This window comes from Haemaphysalis longicornis, unplaced genomic scaffold (genome assembly GCF_048455015.1).
Source record: "Haemaphysalis longicornis isolate Haplotype H1 unplaced genomic scaffold, Haemaphysalis longicornis Haplotype H1 scaffold_26, whole genome shotgun sequence".
In the NCBI taxonomy this organism is placed as follows: Eukaryota; Metazoa; Arthropoda; class Arachnida; order Ixodida; family Ixodidae; genus Haemaphysalis; species Haemaphysalis longicornis.
Window position 1 is genome coordinate 21,257 of NW_027526319.1, and position 23,562 is coordinate 44,818.

Here is a 23,562-nt window from a genome sequence, read left to right on the forward strand (position 1 = left end):
CGTGCAGCGATGCATGTCATGGTTTCTGTTTGGTCACGTGTCTCATCACTGGGCTTTTGCACCGCCGTCTGACGCTAAAATTATTGCAACTTCTATACTTTTTGTTTTCCAGAATTGCATATGTGTGGCATTGCTTGCGACCTATGGGTGTCGGTGTAAAATTATTCGATCCTGTGTAAGGCGAGATCTACCTTTTTTGCGTCTGTTTTGAAATCATTTCATTTTAATTCGTATGAAACTAAAGAAAACTGGTGTTTCTCCCCCGCAATTCATGCATTGCAGGTGAAGTATTTGCGTTGTGAATAGGTGAGCAGTATACCATCGATTTCCCGGAGGTCATACCAATTTCTTGCTGCGATAATTTATCATCGCAGTACCTGCGGAGGTTCCGATGCAAGATGCTTTAAATTTCATCTCCGAAATATCAGTACCTCGTAGGACAGGGAGTAATGAAACCTGGAACAGAAAACAAGTAAGTCATGTCCTGTGCTGCCAGAAAGAGCGCGTGAATGTGAACTTTTTCTTCAGTAATGAGGCTACCAAGTTTTGCAGCAGCGAAAGTGAAGTATTAAGCGTTGAAAAGTGTTTTTCGGTAGTCGCTTAGGTGAGTTAAGTCGTGATGTATGGTTTTCGTTTTTGTAGGGATCTCAGGTCCCAATTGAGATAGGCAGCAGACAAACCACTGCGTTTTGCGTATCCAAATTTGAGGAGCGTTTGTGAGCCAAATCCTGCTGCTAAAGTTCCTAATCTGAATGGAGTTCTAAACTTGCAAACGGCAGGCTTTGTTCTCAAGCAAACTCTGCCTTGCAGAACTGGGAGACAAGGAGCATATTTCTCTTTCTTACCTTTTTCCAGGTAAATAGAAGTTTTCATCGTATTCGTCAAAAAATCGGTCTCATTTTTTGACAGACTGATGTTGCTAAGTGTAGATGTATGGGGAATAGTTTGCTTTCGGTGTGCAAGATGTTTGTTAATTTTAGCGAGATTTAAGTTCGTGCAGCATAACGTTACATTGTTCAGAATAGAAGAGGGCAGTTCGTCTTGTGAAATCCAGCACAACTTGTTGGAAAGAGCTGCAGAGGTTCTTGAATACGTTGGGTGTCAAAAAAAGAGGCAGATAGAATAAAGCAAGCATCTTTTTCATTGGCTTGCAAGGTGTTGCACTTGGCGGGATGGCAAATACACACACATGTAGACACTAAAAGATTGTTTCTGTTTTTGAAACTGGCTCAGCAAAAGGGAAGTGGTTGGAAGTTGGCAAACGGTCGTTGCAGTCAAGCCACAGCCTCAGTGGTTCAAATTTTGTGGAAGTGGAGTAGACCCAGGCTCACACTTTTTTCTTATGGCGAGTTTTTGTACACTTCTCGTCGTAGGTGCAACTGTTTTAATACACGCTGTGGTAATTTGATGATGATTGTTTTTTTATGGTACAAGGCCAACTTCGAGTTAAGAGTGCCGAGAAAAAATTATTTAATGACAGTGTGTAAAGGTCTGTCAGTCAGAACAAAAGTGAAATGAATTAAAAGGCAATGAAGTTAACTGATGTAAAGGGCTAAATTGTGACTGTGCGTGATAAGAAATAAGGTGTACTAATATGATCTCAGTTAAAAACTTAAAAATGTGCTTTAGAGGAGTCATGGAGTCAGCGAATAAAAAGAATGATGGGTGGAGTGGAATATGTTGTCTGCAGAGTTCTGGGAAGCCTTTTGCCGACACAAGACGCAAAACTGAATGCAAAGCACTCAACACAACATGATCATGTTGTGTTGAGTGCTTTGCATTCAGTTAGGGTGTGGATTTTTAGGCTAGGCCCTCCACACCTGCTACATGGGGATCTTGGAGATTCAGTGAGTATGTGTGAGTGTATACGAGGGCTGTTGCTTTTCAGATTATTATGACTCTTAAAGGAGTACTGACACGAAAACTTTTTGTTGCACTTTTATTGCTTTTATCGATGCCTAATGGTCTGGCGAACCTGAAACAGCACTTCAAATACTTCAATGCGCGATAGTTAGTTACACTGAACGGCCTGAAAATCGTTTGTTTCAAATTCCCGCGCTTTCATCCCGAACGGCGCATATGACAGAATCCCGGCCTGACCTCACCGCTTTGTGTGGACATCACCGGCGCCCACTTGAGAGGGTGTTGCTCCCGCTCGCCGCTCGTGGGGCCGCGTGCGTGAAGTGACGTCACGAGTTCTTGACGAGCGCTGGCGCGTCACTTCTTTTGGCTTCACGGGGTGATGTCACGCCGATGTCCATTTGCTGAGTGCTGCTCCGTCGGCGCAATAAATGAGATCCAATTGAAGTATGTTCTTTGCGTCGCAGGCCGCTCATATTTCAGCCAGGGTATTCTGTTGAGTGAAGGAAGCGAACTGTGCAGTAATATTAATGCCGAAAATTGGTGTCAGTGCTCCTTTAATGCAACCAGGCTTGTCACCGTTGTCTATGTTGCATAGATGTGGGGGGGAATGTGTGACTGAATGGCGGGCCCACTATGTCAGGAAGGGCGACTGGTGGGGCGGCAAAGGTTGCAGCGATGAAATATGAACACTGAAGTACTCAGGGCCAAAGCAGCAGTAAAAGCATCAAAGGGCTGACACAATCTCTATGTTTAGAGGGTACCTGGTTCGACGTTTTGATTGTTAATGCCGTGACTTTAAAAAAAAAATGAAGGTGTAAAAAACGCAAAGGAGTAGAGAAACAAGAATGAAAGAGGGTTCCACTTCCTATTGAATTTTATTTTATGAAATGCCTGCATTTATAGCCTAAGGCAGGCTGCTGCTACAATGACAGAAGGCATGAACAGCAAGAGCAATGCTTAGAGGCACACGGTCAAACAAGTGCTGTACAATGTTGGAGCAAACCATGTTCTTCACTTGGCCAGCAGTAAGTTAAAGAAGGGAAATTCGAGAGGCGGATTTTATTGAAAAGGCAGGTGATGAGTACATCAGCAAAGTTCCTGTTGCCCTATTAGACAAAGAAGCTGAGGTTCTCGAAAGGAGTCAGAGCCTGACGGTTTGTAGGCCATACATAAACACGTTTCTTAAAAGTTAAGTTCAGTTGGATTTGTCGGTTCGGTTTGTGTCTTGTTTTATCTGTGCTTTTTTTTTGCACTTTTTTTTTCCATGTACGTGGAACCAACCTGCCCCCACTAATCTTCTGCCAGTGATGTGACCCTTTCTGATTCTGTTCGACAGCGGCAGTTGCAACGGCGGCAGCAACAACACCACCTCCTCTGGGCCCGGTGTTCGTGTCAGTGGCAGCAGCCTGTGGGACAGCGATGAAGAAGAGCTGCCCCCTCTGTCGGCTAGGCTGCAGCTGGTGATGGGGGGAAGCACCAACAACAGGTGTGTGTAGTAGTGCATGGCATGGGCCTGGGCCTACCTGAAAGCCCGGCCCGTGGGTGGTGTTCGAGCCGGGTAACACGCATTTTCTCAGCAATTGTTCGGGCCGTGCTGGCTCGGACAGTGCCTGACGCCGGGCAGTCATGTGCCCCGCAAATCCTCAATTGTTTGCAAGAAAAAGTTTGCCCATTGATCTTTTAACTTTTAAAAAAGCAGTCTGGCGGGCTCGGGCTTGTTTTATTAAATTCTGTTAGGCTCAGGCCAGACTTTCCGCCCCCCGATGCCTACCCCCGTGCCCCACCTAGACATGCACATGCCTCGGGTGAAATGAAACAAACAGCCCCTCGAACGCCACTTTCTTGGTTTGTCCTGACAGCAAAGCTTTGCACTGCTGCAAAGACAGATGGAGAAAGGGAAGCGGATGAGGGGGAGAGTCCTCAGCCATCTGTTAATTCAACATCAAAAGCAGTCCTGGCTGCTTTTAGTGCAGTCGGTGTGTGGTTACTGCGTGTTTGCTTTTTTTTAACGACAGTGGATAGCGCAGGTATGGTGTACTAGAATGTAGAGGTGTGTAGTCCGGGGATAAAACCAATGGAACGCGAGGGTCCTTTTTGCGATGAAAAATTGTAGGTGGCACTGGCTGCAACAGGAGTTCCCAAGCGACGGCCCGCCGGCGCCGTGCTGCTTGGTGTGCCTGCTTGCTCCGCGGGTTGGTAGCAGACGACACACGGACTCCTTTTCACTTTGATTGTTCCGAAGAGTGCTCTTCCCCGTTGTTTGACATGTTTTACAAAACGCGATGCAATAAAATGGAGAAATAAGACTATTTAGTGTTATAAATGAATAAAAATAGTCACAGGCGATGTAACAGACGATACTTGTCGAGCTGAACTGTCACATTTGCTTATTGTCGTCTGCGGCTGCGTATCTGCGTCGTCGTTCTGATGCAAGGAACTTACAGCCGTTTCGCGCATCGTTTTATCGTTGGACATTCAACATAGTGTGTGAAAAAAGTCTCGGGAATGTGATTTGTGCATGCAATGATGGAGAGGCGTCAGGATAAGAGGGACAACTTTTGCTTTGTGCCGTAACAGCGGACTGCGATCATGCAACGAGAAAAGGTCGCTTTTTCGGGTGCCTGTGGAGCCCGATTGCCGTGAATTGTGGTCCAGGAATATGCGATTTTTCGAGCCTTGGCTGGCGCCTTGCAGGTGTCGTGAAATTCCCCCGCCTCCCCCCCCCCTCCCCCTACCCCCTCCCAAGACCAGCAACCAACCGTGCAATGCGCCACAGCTACCGCACATGTGAATTCGTCGTGATATCCATGCCATACTCTTGAAACGCAACAACAAAAATAAGGCGCGCAAAAATTGCCGCGCGCGCTCTCCGGCGCGCGCCCCCCGTCTTGCGCCGCCCCGAACTCTCGCTCTCTCCCTCACGGTTCTAAGTTTCATCAGAGTCCTTCAATGCTTTGAAGGACTCTGGTTTCATCCTGCCACCGCTTCCTGCCTTTGCATATTATTTTCTCTCCCCATTCCACTTTTAACTTTCCTCATGCGTCCTCCTCTAGCTCTTCCCTACTTTTCCGCGCTAATCAAGCACTCCGCCAGCACCCGGTCGACGCGTACGCTATCGGCGCGCGTTGGCGATCGAGTACGGCAATTTCACGACGCCTCACTTCGTTGCCGGGCTCGCGTACTCACAACGCCCGTAGTCGGGCCGCGAGGCGGTTATCCCTACATTGAAACTCAGTCAAAGCAATCTTCCAGGCAAGTCACTCAAGGTAAGTGCATATTTCGCGAAATGCAAAGAAAATGGTTCAGAAAGCACGGCACTGCATTTTAACGGCACCCACCAGAACGCTCGATCAGAGCTCGTGCAGCGAGCAGCGAGCAACCAGCGACCGCTGCCGCCGCCGCTGCCGCCAGGGGCGCTGCTTACAACAGGAGTTCCTCAGCAGGAATTTTCATCGCAAAAGGGACCCCCCTCCCCGGCCCCGAACGACACACCTTTCCCTTCTAGTACACTGTAGCGCAGGCTTGTCCACGGCGGCTGTAGTGCGGGTTTTCCTTCTGCTACGTATTATTCACGCTGCCCATGTGCTTCTGAAGAAGTGCCTCATCGTGGTCCGTGATTATGGTTGTGCCATGTTTTCGCGTCCTATTGTTCATGCCTGCAAAGTGCTCGCTTCTGAGTTATAGTCATTGCCCACGATTACAGTACAGCAACCCCAGTGCAAGATTTTCTTTTTTATTTCTCTCTCTCAAATGCCTATCGCGCCCGGTTCGGATTCCTAAAGTACCACTGATGCAAGTTGAAAAGTGCGTTCATCGGGTTGAAAAAGAACGTCATGTCTCCTGAACACGTGAAGTAGCTTCTGCTTTTGCACAAGAACCTGTGAAAAATTGAGGCCAGTAAAAAAAAAATTGGGCCCATCTCCCCGCGAGGGAGACTCGAGTAAATGCGTCGCATAGGGGGTGGGTGTATTGCGTTAACGTTTAGTGTTTGGGGAGTTGGTGGTAGTGAATGCATTGTATCAGCAGCTTCTTGACGTAGTTTGGATGAGTCAAGTATATAAGGCGCGTTCGTAGCCTCCCATTCTGTGTCGGCTTTGTGGCGCAGTGGGTAGAGCACCATGTACATTGCGTTCCGCCCGCAGGGTCGAGGGATCGAAACCAGGCGCCGGATAGTATTTTTTTTTATATAGTGTAGGGGGAGGGGTGCGGACAACGACGGTGCGGACTACGATGGACGTCAACGCGGGTGACATCGTGAGTTACTGAAATGCTCTGCATTTAAAAAAGATATTCGGTATTCGATTCGATATTCAATTCGAAAGCTACTATTTGGCATTTGCACACCCCTAATTTTCGGTAATGATACTCCCTCTGTAGATAGATGGTCATGCTTCACTGCAGAACTGGCAATGTGGGAAAGCCAGGTTATAAAGACAAAGCTTACTATGATAATTCTACGATAATTCCCAGGGCAGTGCTTTGCTTTTTGAGGCTAGAGCAGGTTGCTTGCGAACTAAGAGCTTTGTGGGGAAGTATTCACAAAATGATGGGGTATGTGTGGTCTGCGGAAAAGAAACAGAAACTATGCGGCACATGGTGTTACAATGTGAGGGTATCCATCCAAATCTACATGAGGGAAATATTCGGCTTCCAGAAGCCCTAGGATTTAAGGGTATCACAGAGGGGGTTAACTTCAAGGCTGTCGAGGGGACGAAAAGAAGATTAGAATGCTGGCGGATGAAAAGCAGAGAAGGGAATATTGCCTAGTACAGTTACCACATGTAACAGGAAAAAAAAAAGGTATTTTGTGCTTGCCCTAAGCACCGCTAGTATTAAACCAAGAGTATAAAACATAGGTATATTAGTCCTTTTTGGTAAGATGACATGTCATCACTCCACTACAAAGGGGAAACCAATAGCAATCGTCATCACCATCATCAGCTTACACTGACCTCCCTAAACTCAACTTCGCCTCTAAACAGAAATGCGTAGCCAGAAAGACATTTTGCCAGGGGCAATATAAGCCGTCTTATATCAAAATATGAAAGGCCTGGGACTTTTGTTTATTTTTTTATGATTTTATTTGGTACTGGGAACCGGATTTTGCAGGTGTAAGAACCTGCTCTGGAGGTAGCGTGACACAATACATGCAGTTATCTCTTTTTGTTTTCTTTTTTTTGTCTCTCTTTGTGAGTGCCTTTTCCATGTGAGTGGAAGTGGTATCAGCTTATTTTTTCTACCAGTCATGTAAACGTACCTCTTTGTTAAGAATAAGCGGTACCATACGGATTAGGTCTTATTTCAGCTCATCCCTATTGTTCTGACTGAAAAACTATCACTTTCTTTTTTGAACCTTTTTGCTGTGTGAGCTACACTGGCCAAGGTTGAGCAGTTTCACGTGGCTCCTGGAGAGCCGTGCTGCGCATGCGTGAGGAGCAGTGACATCACACGGCGCATAGCTGGCGCTCCGACCCCGCGCGCGCCTCACCGGTCTGCGCATTCCAGAGGAGTGACGACGTAGTCGCAGCAGACGCACTGGTGCCGGCGCGTGCCCAGCTGTGCGCCTCCATTGCGCAGTATCCAAGTCTGATGCTGCGTCGGAGCTGCTTGATAGCGCCTCTCATTTTGTGCGCATGCGTCGCTTTCTTTGAAATCACACTGAGCGGATACTGAGCGTTGTCTTTCAACATCTTAGTTGGGGACTTGTCATAAGTATAGCAGAGTCCATCAATGCTTTACTGGTCATGAAACTTCTCCGTAACTCAATGGGAGAGCTTCATATGCTGCGTTTAGCCGCCGCGCGGTGGTGCCACCATCTCACTGAGGTCACTCCTCAGGCGGCGCTGCGCTGGCTCGAGCGGCGGGGACGCGGAGAGTTGTGTTTGTTGTGCGGGAAAAAAATGTAACCTGCATCTCGCGCTGTTGTGATGCGACTTAAGTACTACAAGGACAATTCCGAACACGTGTTGCGTCCCGGGACGTCGTTCCTTCTACAACGATACAACAGAAAATGTTTCCTTGTTCTGTTTACCGAGCGATGGGGAGCTGCGCGAGAAATAGAGGCGCACCATTCCAAGGCAAGAATCGGAAGATTTCAGCTTTGATTATAAGTATGTGACAGTGTGTGGGAATGCACTGTGTGTGAGAATGAAAAAAGCAATGTACCTTTTTGAGAGCATCCTGGACCTAGAATTGTACAAGGCTAACTTATAGCCGGATTTTTCTCAGATTGATCAGGCAGTAGCGGTGCTTCATTACCTGTTTGCAAACTTGTATTACCTTGCGCTGAGGCTCGCATGTAAAAAAAAGCTTTGGGATGTCCTTGTGCTTTTACTTTTCATATTTCCGCGAATTATTCCTTAGGGTTCGTTTTGTTTGTTTTGTAACCGCACGTGGCCGCTTGCAGTTTTCTTATCTGGCGTTTGAACTGGAGCGCCCGTTTGCTCCTTTTGTCGTACATCCCTTCGGGCAATATTGTTTGATATGGAAAGGGTGTCACCTTGTCGCCAACTTGATTTTTTGTTTCTTCGAGAATGCTCTTGATCCTATTTCCATGGATATGAAATTAGCAACGTTGCGAGAGTAATGCATGCATAGCAAACGCCGTGCAATTCACTTTATTGGCGTTCATCTGTGCACGTCACACTGCGGACTGCTTCTTCGACGTTTCTGTTTCATTCTAGTCTTTTGTAGAGCAGGAGGTCGGTTTAATAAACTTCGTTCAGGAAAGCTTTGCGTCGTTCTACCTGGCAATATTCTGTTGCCACCGTTTGCTGCACATCGAAGCGCAAAAAAATTAATTTTTGTACGCTGGACCACGCTCTTTTGTCTCCCTTCGTAATATTGAATTTTTTTTTTGTTGTGTGTGATAAAATCACTTTTATTGTTCTTTTTCGCTTCCTTTTTTTTGCAAGTATTGCAAAGCGTGGAAGCGGAAAGACACACGGTGCAACATACATCTCTTCTTGTTTTGATCCTTCGCATTTCTGCAGCATTTTTATATGTTCTCAAGTATGTACCCACTCATTGAAACGACAATACTATTGGGCTATCTCTTTTAGTGTTTGTGCATTCTAGAGCAATCAACGGATTCATTAAGCGTAGTCGGAACGACGCGAACTTGGTTTCTTTCAGTTTTTTTATTGTAATATCGATAGGCCCGCAGCAGTCTGTGGCTACGGAGCTACCGTATGTGTGGTATTTACAACTTTTGCTTTAAGAAAGAAGCAATAGATATTTCAAAATCTGTAAACATGACGGCGCAGCGCTTGTTCCAGAGGACGCAGAAGCCGTCGCCGCTCGCGGCCGAAGTCTACGGTAATTTACTACGAAAAATAAAACCCCATTGAAGGCAGGTGATGACTTGACTATTCATTGCTAACTACTACGAAAAAAAGCACACTTAATCAGCGCGCAGACACCAAAAGCTGCGAGCGTTTGCATGCCAAGAGCTGGCCAATGTGCCGCGCGCGTGACGGCTGGATGCCCTTTGTGCGGTGGTGGCGCCTATAGTGGCGGCCGCGATCCCTATAGGAAACGAGCGCCGAAGTTTCATGACCAGTACAGCATTGAAGGACTCTGGTATTAGGCATACCGCTATGTCTTGTTACTCCCTTTTGCATACCATCACATGGTTGTCTTTTTAAATAATTGCAAATCATGCAAGAATTGACTGCCCAGTGACTCCTAAGAGTATAACAATATCTTGGCCTGAGAACTCTTCCTTTGGTCTGAAGCCTGAGGAGGAGGAGGAGGAAAAACTTCATTGTGTGCCTGGTGATGGGGGAATGGCTCCTCAGTCCAGGAGACCAAGGGACGACCGTGCTGTCTCAGCCCTGGACACCAGGAGTTGCTGTGCGTCCAAGCTGGCACTGGTCGTCAGGTTCTCCCACAGCTCAGGGGGGGAAAGGGAAGTGGGTAAAGGTGGGAGGGCTGGGTTGTGTGCGCACCCCAAGATCATGTGTATGAGGGTACATGGGTTAGGGTGTCAGGGTATTGGGTGGGGTACATCCGATGTAGCCAAGTTGGGTGAGGAAAGTTGTTTGTTTGAAGCCTCCGGAGTATTACGTCTTCTGTTTTAGTAAGCCGAGGGTGATGAGGGGGAAAATGCTGCCTTGATGTGCGGTAATGTTGGGTGATGTCTTGAAATGTGAGCAGGGGAACCTTTAAAAGAGCCGCACAGACAGATCAGAAGTTAAGTTCATTAAAAAGGCTGCCTCGTCCCAATAACAGTGATAGCACTCTTATCGGGAAATTCAAACAAATATTGTAGATATTAAGGAAAACATATGAAGCAGCGGCGACTCCCCGAGCACTTTCTGGCAAGGTCTTTGATGTCACAGAATCGTGTTTGTGCAATTGGGGGCCGCCATTTTAAGGAACACGACTGAATGATTCTACTAGTGCATCTAGGTTTGTTTGGTCATATCTCTTGAACGCTAGCCTGCAGCTAGCACATTGTGCTTTTCAGTGCTTGCCCATTATACATCACTTGTGCCCGTACGACTGTAGCATGAAATCTAAATGTTTTTTCAATATTTCTTGCAATTTCTTGGTTAAAAAAAACATCTTTCGTGACTTCATCAGAGTTGAGTGAGTTTCCCTCAAATTGTACTACGTCGTATTTTGTCTTCAAGGCCCCTTTAATGCTTGCATGAAGGTGCTGGTGTGGCAGCTTGCTGCTGCCGAGTGCATGTTTTGCAGTTGGAGCGCATTGAGCCAGCCTTGTGTGAATGATGCGGCAGATTGGCAATGTGCTAGTACAATGAAAACAGTCCTGGGGCGGTATTCTCGTAACTATCCCTTTTGAGTCCCTTTCATCGTGACGTACTTCCAGTTAAGCAGTAGGCGTTGGCAGTAGGTTTGTTGCGCTTGCGTTACGTCACTTCCGGTTGTTTGCTTTTAGCCAGTCAGGGCTCGCCAAAAGGGACACTTTTGAAAGGGACGCAAACGCCCCCACCAAGAGCTTCTGCCCGTCTTAACCACAGTCACCCAATCTCTAGAATCAAGTGCCGTACATTATCAATGAATAGTTCTTTCTTTCCTCACGCAATAGCAATTTGGAATTCCCTACCCAATGACATAGCTTCATGCCCTAACCGAAAAATATTTCGCAAAAAACTTAAAACGGCGAACCTTTCAGCCTTCACGCGATACCCCTGCCAAATCGATTGTGAAAATTTGGTTGTTGCGTTCTCTTTTTTTTTTCTCTCTCTCTCTCTTTCTCTCCAGTAATTATGTTTACAAGAGTTTCGCTATTCCTAACTGATGTTGCTTTTTATTTTAGTCTTGTTGTTGTTGTTTTCGCTGTATGTATTCTTATACCTTGGCGCAAGCCCCCCCTTATGTAATGCCTTCGGGCCTTTAAGGATCAAATAAATGAAATGAAAAGGGACAAAACTCGAGAATACCGCCCCTGTTCGCTGAAATTTGCACATGGGTAGCTAGGGACAAGAGTTAAGGAAAACACAACATCGCAAATGTACAGGTGCCATCAAACGTAATTGGGACACGGTCTTGTAAATTTGCAGGAATTTATTCTTCTGGAAACTCCCTGGCTGCATTGGTGTGGGTTTAAAGGAGACCTTCCTAACAGAAAAAGCTTCCCGTAAACCGATAATGGCTGTCATAAAGCCAGTAAGACAAATATTTTGTGATATTCACCAATCCTTGTTCCAATTACTTGTGACAGCACCTGTACTTTACCCCTGCAATGTATCAGTATTAGCAATAGGTGAACTCCGGGGCCGCACTTGGTTAGTCTGCGTACCGAAAAAAAAAAAGAGTTCTGTTGTGTACTAGGAGGGCATAAACCGTATCCACTGTGTGAATTAGGCGCCACTTGTTAATAAAGTACCTAAATACCATTTCCGGAGATGGTGCCCTTCCAGGCTGATATTCATTTTCAATCCACCTGAAAAAATTTGTGCAAAGAAGTGAGCACTTTGAGCAAAATATTTGCACTTTTTTTTTTTTTTAAACAATGACATTCAAGCAAACCCTCGGCATTCCTGCCAGTTACCAGGCAGAGCTGCATGTCTCGCGCTCATTGGATGAAAGGGCAGCGTTTCATGAGAGTCTGCGTTAACATTTTCCTGAGCAGTGACATCATTTTTTCCTCTCTAGCCTGGAAAAAGGGACAAAGAGGGTCAAGGAAGACGTGCATAAGATATCGGAGAGCGAAGAAGACAATGACGACGACGACGGCCTTCCAGATATCATGGGCCTTTCCCAGGTTCTACGCAGGCTCTCCCCTCCACCGCCAAGCTCCAGCATCCAGCCTGTTACGGCATCCCGCACGTGCTCTTCGGTAAGTAACTTCTGTACTTGCCATTCTGTGTGGCACGGTAGAAAGCAAACTGTATGGGAACGTGATTCAAAGGGACCTTAAATGTGAACTACAACTGCAGTTGAGAGAGGACACTGGTGTTGAGGACGTTCTTGTTATTTTTTAACCCATGTGCCTGAGATTTGCACATTAAGTGTATTTTAACATCCTGTGTGCAAATATGCAGTCAGTATCTGTTATAAATTCAGAGTTGTGCAACACATTACGTCGTTTCATTTTGGGCAATTTTTTTCATTATCTACCTATAATATACTGAAATACTTTTTATCCCTTTGTGCTCTAGATGGACCAGGGAGTGCAACTATGCCACTGCAGCAATTCTATCAGTGTTTCTACAATTGCTGTAAGCTTATTAAACGCCATGTCATCAATTACCAAAGTTTTCATAAAACAAACTGTATGAAAAATTGTGTGAGCAAAAAAGATATTCTATATATTTGTGGTTTTATTGCACTGCTCAGTTCATAAGCTTTCGAATGCAGCAAAAATGATACAAATCTGACCAGTACAGCCCGAGATACTGTACCCGACAGTCGACCTCGTGGAAAAAAGGTTGGTCCTGAAAAAACAAGGCACGAAGTTTGAAAACATGGGCAAAAATGGCTATTTCGGCGACTTAAAAGGGCGACAGCTTTGTGAATACTTATGGTACAGTATGATATTTTGCAGGTGCATTTTTCCGGACCTGCACACTGCAAATAAAATTGATGCAGAAAATGGATTTTTTGGCAAATTTTCGGTCCTCAAGGCCAGATGCCCCCTTTAGCAGAAAAGCTGAGGATTGAGGGACACTGGGAGGTTCTGGAAGAGCTCCCGTGCCTCTGTTTAGGATCTGCGGTTGAAATGGTGGGAAGCAAGTCATTGGTTGGCAACTTACTATTTGCTGAGTGGCGCCTCCTCCTGAATGCAGGGAGCAGAGGAGCGGGAAGAGGTCTTTCCAGTGGCGATGGAAGAGGAGGAACCAGCGGAGGAGGCCCCGTTCACCCACGTGAAGCCAAAGCGGGCGCGCCTCACCCCCGAGGAGCGAGAGGCTCGGCGACTGGCCAAGGAGCAGGAGAAGCAGCGCAAGGCAGCCGCCACTGAGCTGGGCCGGGCCACCAAGCCGGCTCACTGCCTCAAGGTGAACGAGAGAGTCACTACTCATGCAATGTATATAGCTAGATGTACAGTGAACCCTCATTATACCAAAGTCTTCAAGGTAGAAAACTGACTTCGTTCATAAGCAGGGATGATTTGGACTCACTGCTCTGAAGTTGGGACTGTAAAATACTCTGAACAAAGCGGGGCTTCCTGTGATGTGACTTCATTATACTAACAAGGTTTATTATGTGTGTGTGTGTGCACATGTGCAGTTCAGGCCACTTGTGAGGAACAGGATATTTACATGTACAGTCGTTCATCGTCTTAGCTGGAGCAACACTTTACCCGCTTATCGTCTCCTCCTGCTTTACTGTGAGGTAATTTAGTTACAGCTGCTGCATTTCCTTCAAGTTTAAGGGAGCTCCTAAGTCCTCCATTCATTTGACAGTTTTTCTTGGGAACTTCTGAGATAGTATTCCACACTAAAGTCAAATGTGATGTTCAAACTAAGCCTGTAGGCGACTGTACATCTGTACGTACAGGCGTACCATATTTACTCGAATCTAAGTCAGCCTTCTTGGTTCTAAGCTGAACCCTGAAATTCGGAAGACCAGAAAATGAAACTTTGCCTTAATGCAAGACGGCCAATGTAGGCAGGGACAACAGTGGCCACGAAACCGGGACAGCATTTTCAAGGCCATGGAACAACACACACAATGACTCTGAACAAAGCAGAAGGTGCACGGTGCATTGCGTGGGTTGTACCAAATACCCCAGGTTACAACACTGCTCCGAGGCTGTCCAAGATGGCTGCTATCTCTCCCACAGGCGAAAATCATTCTGATTTTTTTTTCATGAATGAATAGGCAAACGCTGTCTCTGTCGTTGGTGTTCTACAAAATAGGTCACAAAGAAAGCAAAATGTGATTTTCTTGCAAAGTTTGACCACGAAGAGGAGGGATTTACTGAAAAGAAAATTTTAAGGACGCCTATTTATCATCCTAACATCTTGTATACTCAAACTTGTTGGTGTCAAAACTTAGATGCTCCTAAATATTGCTTATATTGAACATTCCAAGCATCCCCTCAAAATTTTTTTCTTTTTGTATACGTTTTATATTTTGTGCGTTTGCTTATCAATTAAAGTGGACTATTTTTTTGAGCACCTTGCAGCTTGATGCACCTTGATCTAACCATTATTTACACATATGGTTCATATCTTGCGAAGTGTAAATACGGCGAGGCGTGACAACTGTTTCTTCCTGTCCTGTGCAAACGCTGCAGTACGTGACAGTGGTGCTGGACTTCCGGTTGCTGGAGGACGCATCATCCATGGAGGTGGTGTCGGACACTCTCCGCCAGGCGGAAATACGCTCGGAGGTGCAGACGCTTCCTGTGGAGCGCGCCGTCTCCTGGAACCGCACAGCTCTTTCCCTAGACCAGGTGGGGGAGTGCTGGAACTTGTCTTTTCGAACAGTCTAGTGCTGTAGTGTGCGATTCCTGGTTTGGAGAGTAGTGCGATACTTCATCTCCTTTTCCATCGCCTCCTAATTTTAAAAGCAACTAATGATTTTTGGCACTGAGTGGGATTTCAGGTTGTGAGTTCAAACCGTGTGCCTCCTCCTCCATCTTACTGAATATCGGGTGTAACGAGGGCTTTGGGGAAACACTTCTTCCTCCTTTCTGGCTTCTATTCAACATCAAATTTGTACCACATGGAGACGTGAATGAATGAAAAGCAGTTGTGGCTGGCCCATTTAGATAACTGCACAAAAAGAAGTTTGAAATGATGAGGTTTAATGCGCCGAAGTTTCGCCTAGGTTATGAGCCATAATGTAGTGGAGGGCTTGGATTAGTTTACAACTCCTGGGGATCTTTAACATGCACCCAAATATCGAAACATCGGTGTTTTTCCTTTTCCCCTCCATCTAAATAGTGGCCACTGAGGCAAGGAACGAACCCATGTCCATGGGTTCAGCAGTACAATGCCTTAGCTGCTGAGCCACCGGACCATGCAAATAGTTGTTGCTTATAAAGCTTTTGCAAGAGTATTACAAGCACTAACCCAGATGACCTATTTGCTCGGCTCTTACAGGTATAGCTAGTGATCAGTACAGGGGGGTTTAAAAGAAGCTGCATTGCCCCAGTTGAAAAGAATCGGAGTCAGTGTGCCTCCTTTGCCTTCGTGCCCCCTGGCAGGAAGACTGCACTCTGGCCAGGGAACAGGTGGAAGAGAGCGACGTGCTGGTGGTGCTGCCCTGGGACCAGTTCCTGTGCCTGGTAGCCTCCCAGAAGCAGGCAGGTCCATTATTAATTGCTGTTTTCCTTATACTTAGGACATTGGCGTTCATAAAGTGCACGATGGGGGCTCTGTGAACGCATTGTGAAGTCGCCTGTGGCCAAGGACAGTACCCAGTCTGCTTCACAGATGGCGCACCTCTTTGACAATGCCATAGGTGCTACATTATTTTTGTGCACACATGGAAGCAAGCACCATCACTTGCTGGAGCTGTGTTCTGGAAGCTTACCACAAAACTGGAGCCAATGTGGACTTTGTGCTGCTTGCTTCAAAGGGAGCATACAGGCAAAATATAAGTTTCTCTGCCAAGGAGGCTGACTTGGACTTTTGATTTTTCACCAATGATATGAGAAACATCTTTAGATGCTCGAGCGGCCAGTCTGCCTGCATACTCCGGCGTCCCAGGCCTTATCGAGCCAGCTGCAAGCATGTAGGGCTGCGGCGAAGCCGCTTTTGAGGCAAGAAGCGCCGTTTCGAATATCAAGTGCAGCGTCCTGGGCTTCCGGCTGGTGCCTTTACATCACCTCTTCTGGCAATGACAGCCATCTCATATCATCTTCTCTTGTGCAGCGCGAACCTAGCGTAAAATAAATCCTCTTCACGGCACCCGTGTCCAGCAGTTGTTGCGAGCGCAGAGCGACGCACTCTTTATGGATTATCAGCGGCAGCTCGAGGGGAATGAGTGGATCGGTCAGCCAACCACTCACAGTAAGTTCATTTCACTGGTGATTTTGTTCAAACCGGGTGCAGTTTACTGATAGCAACATTTTAAATAAAGTGTTCCTCCTCCGCCCACTACTACACCTCCACACGCGGAGAACGAGAGATTGGAAGCTGGGGTGGCTCACTTAATCACCTGCAGTGCATCCTGTTCCTTTTTTCTGATTCTAATCAAGGGACTTTAGCTGCTTCCTACCGGGCTTATTGCTTGCAGAAGCTGGGGCGGGTCACCGTCATAGGTTATTGCCTTCGCTAATTGTGCACCCCTGCTTTTCGAAAACGAAACTGAATGCATGATGGCTGACCATACATGAATAGCGAGGGAAGCAGCCTGCCTCGCAGTGTATAAAAGCTGGAGTCTGTGTTTTTCAGATACGATGGACTCATGGAAAGCTTTGATTTACGTTTATTTCCCATGCTCAGGGGTGAGACAGCAGCGCATATTGCGTATTTTTGGTACAGCGCCATTTTCCTGCACCAAGCGGCTCCAAAAGCATGAAAATTGCGAAAATTGCACCAAACTGCTCCAAAACAACCTGCAAGGCGTGGATTTTGATGCTCATGTCAATTTCGGCTGGGCGGAAAGCCTCCCGCAGCCCGGTCACCACTTTCATCGCCGGTCAATCGCAAACGGCAGAAATGGCACAAATAAAAATACTGAAACGAAGCAAACGATAGCGTCTAAAACGCGATTGGCTTTACGTCCGGGTTCGGTGAAATGGCCTTCCCATTGGGCGTCGCAGTGGCAACAAACATGGCCGCCGCCTGATCCAGCTGCTACTGCGTCTTCAGTGCGCATCGCCGATATTTTCCATGGTTTATTTTACGCTGTCAGCTGGGTTCCAGTCCATTCATTCAATCTGTTGTGGCTCTGAACAGTGACGTTAATGCAGGGACAAGGTTTGAGATTGGTGCCAGATTACGGGAAGTTTCGCAGCTCGAAGACGTTCATTGGAGTGTGGGGCCTACGACTTCAGCGTGGTTTGTCCTTGAGTGTGAAACGCGGTGCGTGCGTGCGTGCGTCTATAATCGGGGTTTGTGAAGTGAACGTTTTGGCTCGTTGCAGGGTTATAAAAACGCAGAGTTGTTGCTGTGTTTCGAAGCGAGATCGGGAGCCTCGGGAATGGAACGGTCAACACGAAAGTTAAAGGGCTGTGCTGCGGCGCCGCGACCTGTTCAGGCAGCGCCCAATAGCCGCAGTACTGCATGGCTACCATAGCACGCGAGTAATTACACTTGATGTATGCAAAGTGAAATTTAATGCCCAAATCTAGGTGGCTAAACACGGTAACACAACTCAAATGACTATGGGGTGAACGTGTGCCTCAGTGATTGAAATGGGTAGGCTGGTGGGGCTACGCAACTGTTAGCTCGAAGTTGCTCGACTGTTGCCGTGACTACACTCGTTCGTACAACGCAGCCTGGGATTATAAAAAATATTAATTTGAGCATTCAAATGGTAAAAAACATGCTAAAATTACAGAGCGCTAAATTTGATAATGGTAGCGGCAGTTTTGTTGTCGATGTGGTGTACAGCCGCAACACAGTATCACCAGTTAGTAAAAAGGTAGTGCAGTTAGTACTTTAATGTGTCTTAAAAAACATTCACGTAAGGCTGTTAAGTGTTCTGTGTACTATTCGAAACTGATTGAAAAGTGTACTTGACCCCCGAAATTGCTGAAAATATGTTTTTTTAAGCTCATAGGATGATCTATTAGATCTCATTAACTGCTCCAAATCTTGATTCTTCTTCTCCAAAATCGACATTTTGCTGCTCCAAAAACTGCTCCCAAATCCGTTTGGGCTGTCTCACTCCTGCATGCTCAATCACTTCGGAACTCGCGATTTCAGGAAAACATCTATAGAGGCTTCTCCAATGAGTTCTAGCTGCTCACCACTTTTGTGACATCGCAAACTGTAGTACCTGGCATTTTCTGTCTTATTAAACAACTGCTAGTTGCGAGAATGGTGTATTTGGATCCTCGGCACCGTAATCCATCGATACAAGCCAACTTGTTTTCACCGTTTAGTGTCCCTTCAAGTGTTGCTGCCACCACTCACCTGACCTTCACTTCTCTCTTTTTTTATGTAACCACCTTCATTCGAACGAGTTGACTCTTTTTCAGAAACAATTGCTCTATTCCTTGATTTGCCAGAGCAAATGACAAGCCAAAACTTTGCTCTAATAGTTCACCTAACAAGGAGGGCATGACAACTCTTTTGCAGGACCCAGGAGTGCGAACGCAGCCCTCCCTTGGCGAGCACCTGCTGAGCATACAGGGTGTCTACCCCGGGAAGCAGCTGTCGTACGTCGTCTACGGTCTGGAGAAGTACTTCAAGTGAGCACGTTAGAGTTTTCTTGCTTGTGGGGTGCACAATGTCGCCCAGGTGCACTGTCACGGTCGCGTCCACACTGATCATTTCTTGCCCTGCAAAGGGCTATGTTAACATTTGTCTGAAATGCAGCCATACAGCTACAAAAGAAAGCTGTGGAGCTTTCGGTGTCCCTATTTTTCTCCCACTCCAAGCTGTTGATCAGCTTACTCTTGCGCTACAAGCGGTTGGCCTCATGGTTTTGGTAGAGAAACTGCCCCTACAGTTGGTAGAGCGTGGTAGAGCAAGTGCCCTAGGTAGGTGTTTATCCCAAGTTCAAATCATAAACCCAGAAAAATGTTTTTTGAATTGCGAAGTTTCTGAGAGAGCTGTTAGGTTTCCTCTGTGTAGTCGTAGGTCTGCATTACAGGTAGATGTCAAAATTTCTCTTCGCAGAAACTTACTCCACCTTGGGGATTTCCCCTAAATTGTTTGTAATTGTCGAATTGTCTAATTTCTTGTCTCTGTGAGAAACAACCTGCCGTGCACTGGAAGCCTCCCTTCGAGGCAAAAAAGTTCCATTGCACATTTCTGTTTCAGAGCCTTTTTCCATGATCTCGCTGCTCTCTAAGGCTGCGTTTATTTTGATGCCATGTGTTGGTTACATGCCGTAAAGGCGGCGTATAACATTTGCTGCATTACCTTCAGCCATTCTGTTGTTGTTAATTCATGAGCTAAAATCTGGGCCTGATTGAGTATGGAAAAAATAAAAGTGGGTGGGTTTTCAATCAGTTGCAAAATTGACTGCCTGACTGTCTGCCTGCAGGTCTTGTGTACGAAAAGCATCCTAGTTGATAACTGATCTATTCTTACTTGACCAGGGGGTAGTAAAAATGACCTCATAATCAAGGAGCCTATAAATATTGAGTCCGAAAGAAAAATAAAAGGCACCCGTATGTGTCTGACAGTCTTAGCGAAAACCTCTGAATGGCCGAACGATCTGAAATATTGAGGTGTGAATAATAGGCGTGTGACTGTAACTGTAGAATGCTTTTGCTGCAACAAAATTTTTCTGCTTTTTAGAACGGATAGTTCTGTATCCTGGAACTCTACACTAGGAGTGGGTTGGGGTTCTTCTCTTGCGACTAGCCAAGCAAGACAAAGCAGAACTTTGCCGGAGGCATGGTCGAATAAGGTCAATTTGTTTGGTTATTAGAACAGCAGCAAAGAATGACCCCTGGCCATATTTCACTGCAATAGAGTGGTTCATGTCACACCTCTTTGTAGTGGTTTGCCTTGTGCAGGAAAAAGCTCTTTCTATTAGCAAGTTTGATTTACGTAACCAGGCAATGCTGTAGCCTAGAAGTTTGACAACAACATTTATGTGGTAATGGATCAATTTTTGTGGCTTCTGGCATTTTTTTTTTCTACTTTTTTGCAATTCCCACTTTTGACATAGGCATTCACATACCTACTTTGGGCCTGGTATGTTCAGACGCCGTTTTGCGCACCGTAAAGAGGAGTTGGGGGTGTTTTTAATATATGTACCAAAAAGCTTTTAGGTAAAAAATTAAAGCAGAAAAAATTGGCGCATCTTGCAGTAATGGTGCAAGGCTGCAGAAACAGCAGAGGCGGCGGCCCCTCTTCCTTCGTCGGAGACCCGGCTGTTGCACCTCTCATGAATTTCTGAATTCTTGCCGCTCTCCATGACTGGCCGGCCCGGTTCTCCATGACTGGCCGGCCCGGAGCGTTCCGTCCACAGCCTTCCACATCTCTCCCGAAGTGGAGCGCGTCAGCACGCAGTAGACCATGAGGCAACCGGCTTTGCGAACTCGACGTCTGTGCTCCCCACTTCAGGCGTGGACACGCATGAACTGGCGGGGAGAAGAGCACGCGAAATATCACGCCATGAACACAGGGCAGAGTGTTCTCAAAGGGCAAGCTGGCCGACACCAGGCGCTCCTCACGAGGCGCACACTCACGTGCACTCGGTTTTTTTTTTTCCTTCTGGGAACGCTCAACAGCAGAACTAAAAGCCTTAAACCGTAAAAACCCGCGTATAGTTCGGACCCGCATATAGTCCGAGGTGTAATTCAGGGATAGCAAACGCGAGAAAAAACGTTTTCACGCGAATATAGTTCGAGGAAAACAGAAAACTGCATTTATTTACACACTTGATTATTATTCGTCGTCCTCGTCTGACGCACTCTCTTCCGAAGCTCCCTTGTCGGAAATGTCCTCCCACAGCACCTCATCCTCCGTGCCATCAAGCGCGTTTGAGATGGAGGCCACAAAAAGGCCTGAAAGGCCACAAGCAGCTCTTCGTAGCTTTCTGGCAGCTTATGACGTAGGGAGAACCCAGCACGGCGCATGAAGCGAGACACCCAATGCTTGCTTGCCTCGAAGTCCGCCCGCTGAATGCCTTTGTCTCGAGCAATCTCCCTTGCCTTTGCTTGCAGCAGCTCTATGTTCACAGTGAGATGTGCAGTTCGTTGCTCCCGAACAAAGCCCGTCAGTTCTCGTTCCACGTCAGGAAACGCTCCATTTTTTGGTCCTAAGAAACTTTTTCCCTGGCCGCTGCATGCAAAAAGGGCTTCCTTCTGCTTCCTCCAACTGCGAATGCTCCGCTCATTCACGCCGAACTCCTGTTCCGCAGCACGGTTGTTGATGGTTTTGGCAGCAGAAATAACTTTTCTTTTAATAAAGGCAGCCCAGTACTGCCTGCGGGGTCCTCACATGGCGTAAAATCACAGAAGTAAAATCGGGGCCGTCGTGATGTGCGCCAAGTGGTTGCAATGGCCACTGTTGCACGCCGGTACTGGTAGGTCTCTAGGACTAACGCATTAGCGCACAGACACCTGATGATGATGATAGCACCGCCCAATGCGAAAACCGAAACCAAAACTGTGAATTCGGGCCGAAAATTTGGGGCCGAAATTTCGCATCCTAATATTTAGAAAGAAACCCCAGGCTATACGCTGGTTTTTACAATACTGACACAAAATTTTGAACACGAGATAAATTGGGCGATAGATTGATGTGAACACACATACATCATCTGCAAGATATCAGCGGCAAATGCAGCGTAGAACATATTTAAAATCAATTCCAAAGTGTGCGTAACGCAACCAAGCAGCCAGCGGAGGTGCTCACGAGATCAACACCTACTTGGATGTGGAGTAAATAACCAAAATGCAAATACGTCACGAGTTTGTGTTGGCCGCTTCCACACTGCCAGCATTTCTTGCCGGCTTGCCGCTTCGGAGGTAATATCGTCTGCCTTTTCTCACGTAGTTTGTTTGTCATCGCTGGAGTAGTTTATAAGCACATTAATATCCCTGTCACACAGGAACTTTCAGTCTGGATTGAAGTGAAGCGCGACTGACTTTTCGAGCACGCTTGACACATCGCCGCTGCTACACAGCACGTTTCAGTTCCGATGGAGAATTTGCACCGGTTGCACTCGCGTACGCCAGATGGTGCCAAAAATGTGTTCCATGGCTGGCGCCTGGTAATTTTGCATTGTTGTAGTTTTACGTAAATATAGAAATGCTATCACCCGTTTAGTTTAGTCAAGTTATTTTGATACATTTTGTGGCGTTAGTTAAAGTTGTGACCTTCAGTGCCATTACCCACGGGGGACGAGAGAATCACCACTTTCGTCCAATCGCGCTTGGAAGCCTCAATCGCGCTTGGGAAGCCAGGATTGAGTTCGAGTGGGATTGGGCTCAATCGCGATTGATACTGTCCATGTAGCAGCGCTCGATCCAGATTGAGCTCGATCTGGATCGACTCAATCATGATTGAGGTGCCCATGTGACAGGGGTAAAAGTCTGAAACATTACGGTAACAGCTTGTGTCATGTTCAAAATATTCCCAGTAACACACTACTTGCGCCGCGCAGAGTAACATCCGGCTTGGGTCATAAAACGCAGCGGCAACTTCTGTAGCTGTTCTTACGTTGTACGCGAGTATAGTGGTCTGCCATAAGTTTTAACTCCTTTGGCTCATGACTCGAGAATGCAGTGAGGAAGCTCACCCTTTGAGTCATCAGTACAACTTGGACAGCATTTCCTGTGATGCCATGGGGTTTTTTGGAGCAGTGTAGTTGGTCTTTGGTGTAGAGAGTCATGGAAATTACTGGCATTCTGCTGGTTTTTCGTTGGAGCATTTGTGTGATGATTGCAGCCCTTATCACCTAAGACAAATGTAGTTTCTCAGACCCATTTCGTCTGTTTGATCCAGTCCATTGCCCAGCTTTTTTCGGCAATGCCCCCTTCCATCTCCTCCCGCCCTGTGGTGCTGTGCCGTGTGGAAGAGGAAATATCTGTGCGGTTTGTTGGACTTGACCGTCTTTCCCAACGTCTGTGCTGGGGCGTGCAGGAAGGAGAAGTCCAGGGTGAACGCCCAGTACCGTGCCCTTGTCCTGGGCTCGCAGCAGGCCACTGCCCGCAAGACCAAGAAGCCCGGGGGTGCCTACGAAGGACCCTCGCTCACCCGCAAGGACATCCAAGAGGTGTGGACAATGCACCCCTTCTGCCCATTATAAGGAATGAATGAGTGAGCAGGAAAGTGGGAGTGAACGTGATTGAGTGGGAGCGGCTGAGCACATGGTTGAGTGGGCTGGGCAATGCTTAGCAACAGGCCTTGTGAACTGACGTTCCTAATGCTCTCGTTACATCGGGAAATGAAGGGACTTGTAGCACCTGCTCTCATGCAGTTGGAGCTGTAGACATCAGTGGCTCTTAGAAGACAAAACTCAGTTGGCATGCGTTGTAAGTTGCTGAAGTGCAAATAAAAATTATTAAACTATCTTGCAAGGCAAAGATTTGTGCAGTGAAAGAAATTTTCCAGCTCAGCAGGTGTGTGGGATCACATACCCAAGCAAAGATCACATACTCACAATTTGCCAGGCTTTCATGGGGAGGATAAACATGTT

General features: G+C 46.7%; 1 protein-coding gene across 1 annotated transcript in view; it reads left to right on the forward strand.

Moving 5' to 3' along the window:
• LOC144172821 (structure-specific endonuclease subunit EME1-like) overlaps window positions 1-23,562 on the forward strand; it is a 50,785-nt gene that overhangs the window by 439 nt on the left and 26,784 nt on the right. The window contains exons 2-9 of the mRNA XM_077701448.1: window positions 3,200-3,349; window positions 11,989-12,172; window positions 12,495-12,554; window positions 13,122-13,331; window positions 14,576-14,734; window positions 15,491-15,658; window positions 18,537-18,649; window positions 23,007-23,139. Of these exons, the coding sequence (XP_077557574.1) occupies window positions 3,200-3,349; window positions 11,989-12,172; window positions 12,495-12,554; window positions 13,122-13,331; window positions 14,576-14,734; window positions 15,491-15,658; window positions 18,537-18,649; window positions 23,007-23,139 (1,177 nt within the window). The remainder of the gene's footprint in view (window positions 1-3,199; window positions 3,350-11,988; window positions 12,173-12,494; window positions 12,555-13,121; window positions 13,332-14,575; window positions 14,735-15,490; window positions 15,659-18,536; window positions 18,650-23,006; window positions 23,140-23,562) is intronic.